Here is a 17,160-nt window from a genome sequence, read left to right on the forward strand (position 1 = left end):
TGAGCGCTCATCGACATGGAAAGGCTTCAAGGGGTAAGCGAGTTCTGAGTTCTGACCACTCTTTTACAAGTAATGGCAACGAACTGCTCATAAGAGAGCTAGGCCCCCCAATTTTGTTCAAATCCCTCTTATTTATCAATAATCTTAACCAAATGTGGAACAGTAATGCACAAGACCCCAGAAAGTTGTGTTCTAATCCATGGGGCTTTGTGGCATATTATGTTTAATGGGGAATGGAACGGCGTACTCCATATAATGCATATTAAATTTTCAAACACATTCCATGCATGATGCATGCATGTATTTATTTAATCATATTCTATACAATATATTGTTAATAATATATCTAATATATATATATATATATATATATATATAATGCCACATTAAATATTATTGTTACTGCAATGGCATGTTGTTGTGAGACGTCAAACGTGTGCAGACCCGTGCGTCCTTATACACCCTGCCTGGTCGACAGAAGTAGCCCTTATCTGGGGCGCAGTGGATATCCTGAGAGCATATACACAAGCCTTCCAGAGCACAGCCCTCCTTGATTATGGTAACCCCGGTTTGTAATCCAAGAACTTGATCCGTCCATTGACTAGAGAAGAGTCCCAAGGGATCATACGCCTCTTTCACCCTCAAGAATTCTCGGGAGTTGTGATACTTTTTAATTGCACCATCGAATGCTACATTCCGATTCTTCCCCCAGTGCGGCAATCCTCCATACTTGAACAATGCCATCTGCTCCACTTCTTCGTATATATCCTCGAAAAGCCTTGGAGTCAATGGGTTTTTGCTTCGATAATATGTCATGTCAAAGTCAATTGCATCCTCTTGTTTACCCAGATAGGCGCTTGATGCCTTCACATATCGCATTAAGATGCCATCGTACAGCTCCAATCCACACATGGCCTTGGGCTCTAGAGCAATTAGCTCTTGCACGTCTTGTATGAAATTCTTTACATTGGACAAGCCAATGCTCACGGTTGTTTGATGAAAGAATTGACTCTTCACTTTGGGATCCCATGGACAAGCTGTGATGTGAGAATCCCGTGGGCTATCAAGGCAGCTCCCCGATGCTTGCAGCCGGTTGTGATATCCGATCACTGGATACCCCTTAAACGACACTCCGTCATTTGTTAGCCCGAAACCACCACCTATCAATGTGGAAGTTGTTATCTTCGAACTGATACACTTGCCATCTGCATTCTTTGTTGATTCTTGTATCTCCTCTGTTAGGCATTAGGCACCAATTAATTAATATATTAAAACCCTCAACTTCAAAGTAGAAATATAGCTAGAGAGAAGTAGAAATATAGTACAAGCTATATAAGCTACCTTCATATAAATACTGCATGTACGTGTTAATTTTAATTTGTGTAGACAACCCATGTCAATTTCAACATGCAAATGCAAACAAATTTAATTAATTAATTTAAACAAATTAATACCTGAAGATCTTATGAGTGCCAAAGAAAGAGAGAGTGTGGAGCGAAAGCCGATGAAATCGTTCAGTCCGTTACCAGAGAGATTGGTGGAGACCCTGTCATCGATTCGGTAGATCACCCTACCTTGATTGGGATACCATGTCATGTCTGCAAACTCGTGTTGATTGCCAAACCTAACAGCTTCATCTGCCAAGTCCGAGTCGTTCTTCACCAAATTCGTGATGGACCGTTTGAATATAGGTTGTAATTGGAAAGTTATCTACACCCACATCCACATACACATGTGTTCAACTATTAGACAGTTTTGTATGTCCTTAGTTTCAATCTGATTTGATGTATTTTTTATATTTAGTGTAAATAAATAAAATGCATGTTTGAGTCATGTTGTTTGGTATAATTCTATGTAAGACCCTAAAACTGGATACTTATAGAGATTCATGTATTTTTGATAAGTCTGGGGAGATTTATCCTACCAAGGCTAATACTGGTGTGCCACAAAGTGTTAGGATGGTTTGTCTCGGCCACCAGGGTAAGACCCAAGGCACATGCAGTATGGGATTATTCGAATCCTTGAACCGGACCAGATTTCTAGTATTGCCTTGGACATTGGAGACAGATGGGCAAAACTGGAAAGTTACACCTGACCCTTAGACTCGATTATGATACTTCACTGGGTGTCGGATCAGGTTGTCTTTGATATGCCAATCAGTGAGATCCTTAGCAGGGATCAAGACTTGGGTATGTTGGGACAATTTGAGAATTCATCTGAATGGGTGATCATAGTGACATGATCATCCCCTTTGTCGGACAAAGGTAATGATTGAAAATGCACTATTTCTAGTGGAAACCAAATTGCCGACAATTGATTTCAATCATTGAAATTTTGTTTTGCAAAATTAATATATCTATATATATATATATATATACGGTTTCAAAATGTTTGCAAATGGTTTTAATTCCCGGGATCCATGTGAGTGGAGAGTGCGACACTGTTCTTTGCAGCCGAGGGAGAGGTCTTCTCTTGTCGGGCAGTGCTTGATCATTAAGGGCTGAGAGGTTAAGTGTAAGACCATTTAGGATAATACTTGATAGGCTAATCTTGCACCTGCCCACAGTCCCTGGGTTTTTATAAGATGGTTTGGCCTAGGGATCACTTAATGTAAGTGTTGGGCCCATAGGGTCCATGTGATGGGCTCAGGGGTTCACTGAGCTTTTCAGTGAATTCAGCTGGGTTTGTAATAAAAGCTGGGCCGAACCCATGTGGCTGGTGTGTAGATCAATGCTTGAGTCCCATGCCATACAAAGAAGCTCAACTGGGCAGCATATTGGAAACTAGTTAAGCACTGAACACTTAATGGGCCAAAAGCCCATTTCGAGCTGGGCTGATATGATCACCCATCTATGGGGGGAATCTAAGATTAATGTTAGTAAAAGGATTGGGCCTTTAACCTTATCCACTCAGGGAGACCAAATTCAAATCAGATTTGAATCTGATAACCTCCTAATAAAATCAGGAGTAAGTTAACTTAATCTGCAGATAGGATTAAGATAATTCCCTATCCAAATATTGATTTGGATTGGGATAACTCCTAATTAGGAGGTTTCTTAATCAAGAAGAAAAGAGGAAAAACCCAGAGAGAAAAAAAATATCAAATTTCGAACCAAGGGTTCAAGCAAGAAAGCATCATGCGAACTAAGATTAGATCTCATACACATTCCAGAGAGAAGAGAAGCAATTTAGCCATCTTCATCCTAGGAGTTCTCCTCTAGCCGCCGCCATTCCCTCTTGCAAGATTTGATCTTTGCAGAAGAAAGAAATCAAGAAATCAATTATTGACATCAGTCTTGCAGAAAAGACTGTAAAAGATTTGGTGCTTAGAGTTTCCGGAGGGTTCTTGAGAAGGATCCAGTGTGTAGGACGCAATCTATTGGTTCCGTTCCACCTACAGTTGTGTCATCTTCAGCAGGAGCGGATCTTGGTGTCCTCTTTGGGTGTGAACACCAACTTTGGGAGATACTGCTTCTCCGGATCAGGTACAATCCTCCATTTTCCTTTTGGTTCAGATCTGGTTCGATTATGGTTCAAGTAGGATCATTGAATATTGTATTCTAAATTTAGGGAATATGATTCCTAGTTGAGAGAATGTAAAAAATTTTTGAAATTCGCCCACCCATTCCGCAATCTTTTTGGCGTCCATTAGATAGATCCTACCATTCTTTCAGTGTCAACTACTGTTTAGTTTTAAACTAAAGAAAAATCATCGTCGGACAACATAGACTAAGGCCATGTTTGAGAGTAAAATAAGTGTTTATTCAAATAAATATTTATTTTCATTTGGCACTCAACTTTTTTAAGTTTTTATTTTTTAATAAGCACTTATTTTATATTGGTTGTTTGGTAGCCTTTTTCTCTAATAAGCACTTAAATAAGCATTTGTGGCTATTTTGTTATTCATTTTCTTTCAAATTTTCAAAATATACCCTTCGAAAGCATTTTTAAGAAAGTATTTTTATAAAAGCATTTTTGTGAAATCATTTTTACAAAAGTACTTTCGTAAAAGTGCTTTCATTAAAGTACTTTTTTAAAAGTGCTTTCATAAAAGTTCTTTTGTAAAAGTATTTTCCTAAAATGTACTTTTATAAAAATGCTTTCATAAAAGTGTTTTGTCAAAGTATTTTCATAAAAGTACTTTAATAAAAGTACTTTATAAAAGTGTTTTCATAAAAGCACTTTCGAAAAAGTGCTTTTGTAAAAATGCTTTCATAAAAGTACTTTCTTAAAAGTGCTTTTATAAACATATTTTTTTAAAAGTGTTTTTGTAAAAGTGCTTTCATAAAATTACTTTTACAAAAGTGCTTTCGTAAAAGTTATTTCATAAAAATACTTTTATAAAATTCAACTAGGAATAATTTTATAAGTGGTATTTTAAAATTCGACTAGGGATAATTTTGAAAGAAAAAATTGAATAAATGCTTATTATATAAGCACTTAAGAAAAGCTGGAAATTTGGGCTTAAAAAATAAGCCATCATTTTTAAAATAAGCATTGATTTTGAGATTATTTACCAAATACCAATCCCAAATGAGCACTTATTTTAAATAAACATTTATTTTTAAGCACTCTCAAACATGGCCTCAGTCTTAACGTGACTGGTTTTAGACTTTCAATTCAGGAATTATTTTAGCACGTAGCAGAAGAAATCTATCTTCTAAAGTGAAGAAAAAAACAAATAAAAGAAAGTTCAGTATTAATGCCTCTTTTGCAAACTTCCGCTCCTTCACCGATGTATGGTTGCAAATGATTTGTTGAGTTGTCCTAATCCGAACCCCACACGAAAGTAACACGTGGAAGCTGGTGTGGCTGCGATAAATGTGAACAGAATTTGTGTGAATAGGAGATCCGAATTCACATTGTCCAGTGTCCCTATAGCCCATTGCAGCCACACATTAATAACATCTCCCTTGACCCTTGTCATTCATGGAGAGTTGTTTCTACCATGCCACTCTAATAACTTTGTTGGGACAGTGTTGGGAGTAATTGTTGGTAGTAGACCTGAACTCGAGATTAATAACATATCAATGATTAAATTACAGGCCTTTAAATCATTCTTATTACTTTTATCCAAGTAATTTTCTCTGCCCCAAGTCCTTCAAGCGTGGGTCTCCTACATTAGTTTAAATCTTCCTAAAATCTCATTCTCTCCCTCTCCCTATCTCTTTAATGTATTAAAATATTAACATTTAAGTTAACATTTTTTAAACAGTTTAAGTTAAAACTTAAACATTGAAATGAGATAAGTAAAAAATCTAAAATACTAATAAGAGAAGAAATAAACAATACAATAAAACAAATAATAATAATAATAATAATAATAATAATAATAATAATAATAATAATAATAATAATAATAATAATAATAATAAAAGTAATAAAATTTAATTTCAATTTAAAATTAATTATAATAATATTATACTTAATTTATTACACATCATAACTTAAATTATGCATCAATAACAATTTACTAAATAAATTAAAATTTAATAAGTAAAAATTATTAATTTAAACTCATTTCAAAATAATGAAAAATAAACACAACAAGCCATGTTCAGTATGGGTTTGTCTTCACCCTACCTAGGCGCCTCATTTTGCTACATCATCATGTTCTTGACCTCTAGTTACATCATCTACCTCCCATTTCACTGTTGTAGCAAAGGCAAGACCTTCCAAAACATTAAACGTATAGGATAATTAAAATTATTGGGGAATTTTAATATTGATAATTATTAATAATTTCCATAGTAATTGGTAATTTACATTGGTTTTTGGTATTTATTGAGAAATTTTAACTTAGTAAACTAATGTTCATGTTTTTGTTAATTTAATTTAGTGAAATTTAATTTTTAAAAAATTTTAATTTACTAAAACTTTTTATATTTTCAGTAATTAATTATTCATAAATTCAGAAATTTTGAAAATTAATTTATACATATCAATAAATTTTGAAAAATTTATTCATATCAATTCAAAAATTTATGAATAAATTTTTGAAAAGTATTTTATGCATATCAATATTTGTATTAAGAAATTTGTAAGATATTCAAGTTTTTCTTTCTATTTTCCATGCCAAAGTGTTAATTAGTTGGTTGATAAGGTACCCTGTTGGTTGTGGTGAAGACTTGGGATCAAATCCATTTTGCACTAGGGTTGGGAGGCTTTATGGGTTTTGGGGAGGATCCCCCCCAGTTGGGTAGCCCCATGAAGCAACAAAGCCCCTGCATTGCACGGGTCCCCGCTGGTTATGACCTAATCAAACTCACTTGTGCAAGCTCCATAAATAGTGTGTTTGATCCTAATGGTTTAAGGACGATCATTGTACCTAGAACTAATGTACCATTGATTGAGTACATGCTAAAGCTTGAGAATGGCGTCTAATTCAGATGCCCCAATGTTTGGTTGCAAAGTGGGAAAATCAACCTTAATAAAGATTATTAATTAATTATTTAATTAGTAATACTTTATTATTTTGTGTTTTGCTATTAATTAATTTTTAATATTTTATTAATTAATTTCAAAATTAATTAATAATGTGAATTAGTTAATTAATTATTAATAATATTTTTATTTTTATTTTATTAATATTTATTATTAATTAACTAAAATTTTTATTGGAATTATTAATTATTTTTAATTATTTAACATTTTTATTATTTTTATTTTTATTTTATTAATATTTATTATTAATTAACTAAAATTTTTATTGGAATTATTAATTATTTTTAATTATTTAACATTTTTATTATTTACTTATTATCATGAATTTATATTTAAATATTTATTAGTCAATATTTAATTATTAATATTTCACTTTGTTAATAACTATGCCTTGATTAAGAATTATAATATTTTAATAATTATTTATTTGAACTAATTTATAAATATTTTTAAATAAATTGTTATTAGAAATAATATACATATTTCATTAGTTTTTAATTTTTTAATTATTTAATTATTAACTATTTTGTTTTTAATTATTAATTATTTAATGTTAATTTTTATGAATTAGTATTTTATTATTAATTTTGAACTTACATTAATTATTAATTATAATAATACAATTTTTATTAGTTTATATTTTATTATTAATATTTTATTTTATTAATACTTATCATTTAACTAATAATTTTAATAACTTATAATGAAATATTAAGTAATATTGAATTTTTATTTGTTTAAATATTAATATTTCTATTAATTATTTATTTTAATTGATTTGTTAATTATTTTTAGTTAAGTTATTTTAGGAATATGTTTTCTAAAATTTAATAATTTATTAATGGGTCATGGGTCTAATATTAACTCTTAGAAATATCTATACTATATATAAAAGTGTGAATGCAGAGTGGAAGTTTTTTTGGACTAAAATTACCCTCCATTTCATTGTTTGAGAAATGGTATAAAAGTCATTTTATTGCAGCTTTAATGGCTACTAAAATGCCCATATTTGTCTATTTAGTCCATTTCTAAATTCTAAGGGTTGAAAATGTGACTTAAATTATTACTTTCCTCCTCATTTAATTCTCTCTCATTAAGTCTTATAACTTAAGGTATTAACTCCCATTTTCTCTTATTAAATTCTATATTAAGTTAATTTTCACTAATGAATGCTACTAATTAGATCCATGTCAATATTTTTAATAATATAAACCCATATATTTTAGCATTGACTCAAAAACAAAACCATTCTTTATCAAAGTGGTGGCTAAGCAATTAATTCAACCATCTGAATTAACTGATCAACCTATGAAGTCATAGTTAGGTAACAAAAATTTTTAAATAAAAATAAATATAAAATTTACAACAATATAGAAAACTTAGATACATTTATGATATTTTTTATTAATAAAATTAAAAAAATAAGTGTAATAAACAAGAATTATTTATTGATAATGAAAATTAAATACATAATTTAGAATTAAAAAAAGTGGAATTATTTTACTGTTTGACAAAGGTCAATAGTTCAACTTTTGGGTCAAATGTGTTAACATTTAACGTCATAAATAAATAAATAAATAATAAAAATTAAACACATCTATAATTATAGAAAAGCAAAAAAATTATAGAAAAATTTAAAAACTATAGAAAAATTAAACACATATCAAAATTTTTTTACACATAGAAATACAAAAAAAAAATTATAGGAAAATTTGAACACATTTATAATTCTATGTTTACACTACTATTAAAAATATGAATAATATTGTGGAACTTTGTTTTGACTAAAATACTCAATTTTGAATTTAGTCCCTATTTAATTATGACGTTTAAATTTAAATTATAAATTGAACTACTACTTTTCACCTATTTCAATTCTCTCTATTTAAATCTTACATTTCTTTGATAAATGAATAAAACAAAAGATACATAAAAAAGATAAAACATTACAAAAGGAAGAGTCTAGCCAAGTAGGTAGGCCTTATCAATGATACTTGAAACTTCACAACTTGATCTATTTATTACATATTTGGTTGAGGTATTTATATAATCAGATTTGGATTTTGCACTCTGCATCTGATTAATAATAAAACCAAAGAATATAAAAATAAAAAATACATATTTATAGAAATTTTTGAATACATTATTTCTATCATTATCATCATCTAGGACTGTCACATGCAAAGTACGTGCACACTTACTAATTTACTAGTACTATAAAGTATGTGTTTTTTATTATTAGACATAGGAATCGAGAATTCATGATTACTTTATTCATAGGAATCGCAAGCAAGGATAGAAATTAATCCCACTTAACGTTTAAGGGTAGGAACCCCTCAGTTTGCTGCAGTGAAGCTGCGTGGGGCATACGATCATATGCTATATACTCCAAAACCATCAATTATATTAATCATTTATTTTTGGATAAAAGACTTAAATATGCCTTGCGGGGTTATTCCACTCAACGTACCTTCGTCACTAAGCAACTCATTTATAACTTTTAGAATTTAGAATGGAAGAAGAAGAAAACCTTGCAAAAACTTGGTAGAAAATCAAGCTTTAATTGGGCATGTGGAATGTGGAGAAACGGTAATCATCATGGTTTTTAAAATCGGACTGGATCAGACGGTCGGATTAGAAAAACCGGGAACCGATCATTTGACTGGTTCCATTTTTCTCTAAATCAGTTTTTTTCCTCAAAACCATTGATTTTGGTCAGTAAATCGCTGAACTGGCCGGTTAACCGTTTAAACACTTTTGACCGTTTTTCAAATTTTTTTATTTCTTTAATTTTTTGTCAGAACGGGCCGACTGTTCGGGTCGAACGATCGGACGGTTCAAACTGATAACCGGACCCCTGACCGGTTCAGTTTTAAAAACCATGATAATCATTATTGAAGACTACTGTAAGGATTTGGAGTGAGGCACCCCTAAAGATATTTTATCTTTGGATTCGAGGAATTATATACAAAACCCATCTCTTGTTTGGGGAAAAATTATTTTTCCCATCCCCTTTTAAAGTCGGGGAAAACCTGCCCCGATTTTTAGGGGGAAATTGCCATCCTAGAGAGAGAACCCACCACTAGCATGAATTTGAAATTTTCAGAATAAACTTTGAAATTTTAAAAGAAAATAAAGATAAAAAAATCACAAAATGATTTTAAGTCTCTTTGACAAATGCTGAATAAGTTTTAAATAAATTTAAGAAAAATGTTATATTTAATTCTTTCATTACCCTTTTATGTTTCCTTGAATTTCGTTTTTTAGGTTTTTTTTGGAAATTGTTGTTTCAGTGTACGAACTAAATGAGTATATATAATAAGTTACTATTTACCTGTGAAATAACTCCAAGGACTCCAAGCGAGACCTTGGCTGCATCCATGTCTGGGTGACTGTTATTGAGAACTCGGACCTTTGCGTAGCCATCCTCAGGTCCGGCAGGAGTGACGATCCGAAGTCCGATTACGTGGTCATGAACAGAACTTCCTTTCCCCCATAAAGAGCTACCATGCGCACCGGTGCCAAGAAGGCCACCAACCGTCAAACCCCACCAGTAAGGCGCATAAGGCAGAGCCAACTCGGCCTTGGCTGCTTGGTTAATCAACTCCCGAAGGGAAACACCACTTTCCACCTTCATCGTCATCTTCGCTGCATCCACCTCCAACGTATGGTTGAGATATTTGGTGGTTATGAGCAAACCCTCCTCACCGTCAGGACAAACCAGTTTGGGTATGCTGTGAGAATAACGAGTTGCTACCTTCATCTTTCTCTTGTTCATCGTGGCCTTTGCCACTACGGCCACCAGCTCTTTCTCCGAGGTTGGGTACACCGTCTCCGCCGCTTGACATACGCTTTGGTCAGGGAAAGCACCATAGGAATTGGTGATAGTGCAATTACTGGTCTGAGCTGAACACTTGATGGGATCGTCCGGGGGGCTGCACCACACCATACATAGTATTAAAAACACACATTGTGACCGGAATACATGCCTGAGAAGAGCCGTTTCCGTTCCCAATCGAGGCATTGTTGAAAGTTTTGAGACAGACAGAGAGAGAAAAGGATTGTAATGTTAACGGGTAATGCAAACCATATATGTATTTATGGTAATGAAGTAATCATCATTAGCAATGAAGCAAGATGAAAAATAAAAATCAAGCAATAAAGCAATCCAGTTGTAGAGAGCTTTATATCATGGTTTTGAAAACCATAATGAACTGGATGGTACGTTGGACCGTTCGACCCAGGAACCAATCAATTGGATACCGGGTTCAACTTCAGTCTGGACCGTTAAATATGAAAAGACATTACAGCTGAGATCTCCGGTCAATCTGTCATACTAGGAACATCTCTCTATGAATGGAAACATATAAACAGGGTGATGGATTCATTCCTGATCTCCTTCTAACATAAAATCCACTCCAATAAATTCTATGATGCATGTTATGTGTGGATACATATCATGTTCGAAAAGATTTTTTGTTGGCAAGATAATGGACTCCCGATATCCCCCATGAATGATAACATATAAATACCGAAGATCAATGTTCCCAATGTAATAGCTATACTGTTATATGGGTAGGATTCTTGTAGGCATGAGATCCGAACTCAAAATATTAGATGCACTTAATTTGAAGATGGGGACCTGCAGGACCTAACACCCAACAATCCTCACTAACCATGACATACGTAGGTGTTGCAAAGGATGGGATATGATGGAGGATGATTTGACCCGATCCCTTGAGAAAATGACACGTGGACTTGGCTCAATACGAGCAACAGCTCAGCACCACAGCCTGACTGTGACTAAGTAATGAGCCTGCAGGACAGCTCGCTACGTCGTAGCTCACTAAAGGGGGAACTCACTACAACGCGAGTTCGAGGTTCTCCAAGCTACTGAAAGAGAATACTCCAAGACTATCCCAACTCGCGAGCTAGGGTAACCAGCTCACTACAACACTTAGGCAGAAAGACTGCCCCAAAGACAATCTCAATGAGGGTCACCTCGAAGTACCCCTGGGAGCTTGCTACGAAGTAGCTCGCGACAAGATAGCTTGTTGCACGATAGGGTAGCTCGCTACAAGGTAACTCGCGACTAAGCAACTCGATGCTCTTAGGAAGCTTCTATCGACAAGACCACACCTATCAGACTACGCCACATCTCTTGACTGACGGCGCAGTCCCTGCCCATTCAAAGACTGTACCCATGTCTCTTGACAAATGGGACGTGTCATCCATCCAATTGGGTAGTACCCTGCAACGGTCACCTGTGGAGCCCTAACAGGTAATGGCTGCGATAGAAGCCCAATGGCGGTTACGCCCGATTTGACAAGAACGCCCTTATAAAATCCCCTTAGTCGAAGATGAGAGGGATCTCTGATCGAATATGATTTTGAGTCATCTTACTTGCTCTCAAGCTAATCTTGAGAACTCAGGGATCTAGCGCGACCTACAATCTTAGCCTCTTTACACTCTTTACTTTCTCCCCCAACATTCTAACTTAAGCTTCGGAGTATTCCCGCCAAGCAAATCCCCCGAGAATCCCTCACATTCTTCTTTTCAAGTTCCGTCCGTTGCCAACTAAGAGCCAGTCAGCAGCTAGCTAGGAGTGCCCGGATCGTGCCGCATCATTTGACGCAATTTGTGGGAAACGCTTCAAGAAGCCTTCCTCTAAGCTTTTACAGTTTTTTTTTTTTTTTTTTTTTTTTTTTTTTCTGAAAACTCAGCATTCATGGCTTCCTCTACTATACAAGTATGACGGATCATTCGATCCAAATGGTCACGTAGATGCCTTCCAGTTCAAGATGCACCTGGCAAGGGCCAGTGAATCATGTGAAGGGATAGGAAATCCATCACATGGATGCCCAAAACTTTTTCTCTCCCTTCAACTAGGAATCGAATTCCCAATTTAGAAAATCATATTTTCAAGGATCATTCATGAACCATAAACTGAACCAGATCTGAACCAAAAGGAGTAGGGAGAGATAATACCTGATATAGAGAAGTAGTATCTCCCAATGGAGGTGTTCACGCCTAAGGAAGGATCCAAAATCTGCTCCCACTGAAGATGGCGCAGTGTAGGGTGGAGCAGAATCAACAGTGTTCTTCCAAAAGAACTTGATCCTTCTCAAGAATCACCTGGACGGCTTGTGAATACAACTCCCACCAATATTTTCTCCAAAAGATTGGAATCAAGATCCAATCTTGATTTCTCCCAAGAATTGGAGATTGAACTGTTGTAGGCGGCGGCTGCGGGAAGGAGGCGACAAGAGAGTATTTGCAGGGTGCAGATTATCTCTTCTTGTGATTTCAGCTTTAAAGACAAGAATGTGTATTGCTTGCTTGTGATTGTCTAAAGGCTGTCGCCCCCTCTTCCTTTTATAGACTTAAAGGGATCAGCTCCTAATCCCATTAGGAGTTGCTAACCCAAATCATATCTGGATTAGAAGTCCCTTTAAGATAATGAATAACCCTTATCTTATCTACAGATTAGATTAGCCATCTCCTAATCTAATTAAAAAGTTTCTATATCTAAATCTTATTTAGATCTTGGACTCTCTAAGTGAATAGGGTGTGGGCCCAATCCTATCAGCTGATCCATCTCAGAATTTGCCCCTAAAGTGACTAATCAAATTAGCCCAATTCGAAATGGGCTTAAGACCCATTTAAGGTTATGTATTCATTTAGCCTTCCAAACTGCTGCCCAGTTGGGCTTCCTTGTATGGCGTGGGACCCAAACATTGATCTACACATCAGCCACATGGGTTCAGCCCAGCCTTTTTAACAAGGCCTGACCAAATACACTGTTATGGATAGTGCACCCCCTGAAACCCATCAGATGGGATCTATGGGCCCAACACTTACCCTAAGTGGTACCTGGGCCAAGCCACCTTGTAACACCCAGGGACTGTGGGCAGATGCAAGATTAGCCCATCAGGTATTATCCTTAATGGTCTTACACCTAACCTCTCAGCCCATAATGATCATACACTGTCCGACAAGAGAGGACTTCTCCCTGGGCTGCAAGGAACAGTGTTGCACTCTCTCTTGTATGGATCCTGGGAATTAAAACCTTTTGCAAATCATTTTGAAACCATAATTTATATACTTTTATATCTCATATAAAATATATTTTGCAAAACAAATCTCAACGATTGAAATCGGCTGCCGGCAGTCTTGGTTTCCATCAGTGAGAGTGCATCCCCGATCATTACCATTGTCCGACAAAGGGGCTGATCCTGTCACTATGATCACCCACTCAGATGAATTCTTAGACTGTCCCAACATACCCAGGTTTTGACCCCCGCTAAGGATCTCACTGATTGGTACATCAAAGACAACCCAATTTGACACCTAGTGCAGTATCATAATCGAGTCTAGGGGTCGGGTGTAACTTTCCAGTTTTGCCCATCAATCTCCAAGGTCCAGGGCAATACTGGAAATTTGGTCCAGTTCAAAGATTCAATTAATCCTACACTGTATGTGCCTAGGGTCTCACCTCGGTAGTTGAGACAAGCCACCCCAACCGACTTGGTGGCACCACAGTGTCAGCCTTGTTAGGATGAGTCTCCCTAGACCGACCCACTGGCTGTGAACATTCTAAACTGACACGAGTCTCATTAAGTGTCCAGTTTAAGGGTATCGTACAGAAACATACCCAGGGAACATGAACCAAATATGTAATTTTATTCATTTACAATAAACTCATAAAATACATCATCTTGATTGAAGCTAAGGGCATATAAAACTGTCTAACAGCTCCCACTTGCACTTAGGTCCAATTAGGTACTAGCCGGAGTCCTATACTTTCCACGTGTTTCTCAAACACTTTCTGTGACAGTGGCTTATTCATTGGGTCTACCACATTCTTCGCTGATGCTACCTCTTATTATCCTCCCGTAGGTCCAGTGTTGTCATACAACAGTGGAATGGGTGATGTGCTGAATTCCGAATTCAAGAATGAACACCTTCATTCTTAAGGCAGCCTCACTTATGGCAATGCGCTCGGCTTGGGTTGTGGACTATTAATTTGCTACTCAGGACCCTTGTTTGCTGACACTCAGGAAACAACACACGATCCTATCGTGAAAACATATGCAGATGTAGACTTTCTATCATCTGGATCCGACTGAAAATCAGCATCTATATACCCTTGGATCTGTAGTGAGCTACCATCGAATACTTAATTATGTTTTTCATAGTAGTCCTTTCTTGGAGTTTTCCATGCTGTATCTTTTGACTATTTTGTCAATGTAAGCAAATTGGAATAATCCTATTATCCGCTTCGATCTACTTTATAGAGTCGAAGACTCAGTATATAGGAGGTTTCTCCAAGATCTTTCATGGAGAATTGCTGTGAAAGCCATACTTTCACCATAGTCAACATTCCTACATCATTCCCAATGAGTAGAATGTCATCTACATATAGAACCAAGAAGGTAACCTTATCTCCACTATACTTTCTGTAAACACAGGTTTCATCTGGATTCTGCTCGAAGTCAAATGATTTGATAGCAGAGTCAAAATGGATGTTCCAACTTCTAGAAGCTTGCTTAAGTCCATAAATGGATCTATTGAGTTTACATACCATGTTTTCCTGACCCACAGCTATGAAGCCTTGCGGCTGCTACATATAGATATCTTCAGTAAGATCTCCATTCAGGAATGCAGTTTTGACATTCATTTGCCAAATCTCATAATCATGGTATGCTGCTACAGCTAGCAGGATCCTAATGGATTTAAGCATGGCCATAGGTGAAAAGGTTTCCTCATAATCGATGCCCTCTTTTTGAGTGTACCCTTTCGCCACCAGACGATCTTTGAAGGTCTCAACCCTACCATCAGGGCCCTTCTTCCTCTTGTAAATCCATTTGCAATCGGTTGCTTTTACCCCGGAGGGTGAATCTACTAGAGTCCAGACTCCATTGGTCTCCATTGAGTCCATCTCTGCTCTCATGGCTTCCACCCACTTTTGGGAATCTATGTCCAACATAGCTTCCGCGTAAGTCATGGGATCCTCCTCACTAGTCAAGGTTTCCACCTGGTAACTATCCTAGTCATAACCATAACAAACTGGTGGCCTGGATACCCGAGTGGATCTTCTAGGTTGGTTACTACCTGGAACTTGTGGGACATCTCCCGCTGCTCCTGAGCTCTCATCATCAAGAACAATTTCCTGACGATGGGTGTCCATGATGTAATCGGTCTCCAAGAATTGGGCATTTTGACTGTAGAACACTTTCTGCTCACTTGGGTCATAGAATAGGTAACCTACAGAGCCTTTTGGGTAGCCTATAAATAGGCAACGACTGGTATTGGATTCCAACTTGTCTGCACTCGTTCTTTTAACGTGTGTTGGACAACCCCAAATCTTCAAGTGCCTGACACTTGGTTTCTTTCCGGTCCAAAGTTCATATGGAGTGTTCAGAACCGATTTGGTTGGAACCCGATTCAGCAAGTAAATCGCAGTCTCTAATGCGTAACCCTAAAAGGATGTGGGTGACTCTGAGTGTATGAGAAGTGACCGGACCATATCCAAGAAGGTCCTATTCCTCCTCTTTGAAACACCGCTAAGTTGTGGTGTAGCAGGAGGAGCTAATTGTGATACTATCCCATTGTCTTTTAAGTAGTCCCTGAATTCGTCAGAGAGATACTCGCCACCTCGATCAGATCGAAGGGCTTTAATTTCTCTCCCCAACTGTTTCTTGACCTCTTGTCTAAACTCTTTGAACTTTTTAAAGGATTTAGACTTGTGTCTCATTAGGTACACGTAACCATATTGTGAGAAATCATCTGTGAAGGTGATGAAATACACGTGTTGATTTTGTGTCCTAACACTCAGGGGACTACATACATCTGTATGTATTAGGTCAAGTGTGCCTGTACATCTTTCAGGCTTACCATTAAATGGCCGTTTCGTCATCATGCCTTGTAGGCAAGGCTCACAGGTGGGAAGATCTTCTCTAGTTAGAAAATCCAAAGGACCATCCTTTACCAACCTTGTGATTCGGTCAACACCGATGTGGCCAAGTCGGTAATGTCACAGACACGTGGGATTAACTATATCACGGGCTCTCTTCTTGGGGATTTCAGCCGACGTAGTTTCGGTTATGTTAGTTTCTAGAGAAGGATGTAGAACATAGAGACCGTTCTCCAGTTCCCCATATGCGATGAATTTGTTATTTATTTTAATAGTAATCGTATTACTAAAGAAGACAGAATAACCATTTACACACAGTTTTGAAACAGAAATCAAATTTTTCTTAAATTTTGTACATAAAGACAATCTTTTAGTACAATTTTTCCTTTTCTAAAAATTAACTCCACGGTTCCTATTGCCGCGGCTACAACAGTTGCAGTAGTCCCCAAGTAGAGTGTAACTTCTCCTTCACTCAGCTTTCTGCTTACCTTGAACCCCTGTAGTGAGTTACACGCATGAGTTGAAGCCCCAGAGTCAATACACCAGGATGCAGAAGCTACCAATAAATTGGTTTCTATAACACAAGATTCAAAATTACCTTTCTTGGATTCCAGGTAGGCAAGACAATTCCTTTTTCAGTGGCCGGTCTTCTTGAAGAAGTGACAGGCATCCGATGCTTTGTCTTTCTTCTGCTTCTTACCCTTAGAGGCTTTCTTCTGAGGCTTCTTTGCCTTCCTCTTTCTCTTGCCTGTCTTGCTAGCTTCAACAAGCATAGCTACAGGCTCATCCTTTCTAATCAG

The 17,160-nt window shown here is 36.3% G+C and overlaps 1 protein-coding gene across 1 annotated transcript; it reads right to left on the minus strand.

Moving 5' to 3' along the window:
- Window positions 1-353: 353 nt before the first annotated feature.
- LOC148881108 (putative L-gulonolactone oxidase 6) lies at window positions 354-10,529 on the minus strand. The gene is made up of 3 exons (XM_088963382.1): window positions 9,779-10,529; window positions 1,455-1,710; window positions 354-1,235 (listed from the first exon to the last, which is right to left on the minus strand). Exons 1-3 carry the CDS (start codon window positions 10,466-10,468, stop codon window positions 400-402), a joined length of 1,782 nt encoding a protein of 593 aa, XP_088819508.1. The 5' UTR covers window positions 10,469-10,529; the 3' UTR covers window positions 354-399.
- Between the last annotated feature and the right edge of the window lie 6,631 nt (window positions 10,530-17,160).

This window comes from Nelumbo lutea, chromosome 1, assembly GCF_056320005.1.
Source record: "Nelumbo lutea isolate HS-2025 chromosome 1, American lotus-T2T, whole genome shotgun sequence".
Lineage (NCBI taxonomy): Eukaryota > Viridiplantae > Streptophyta > Magnoliopsida > Proteales > Nelumbonaceae > Nelumbo > Nelumbo lutea.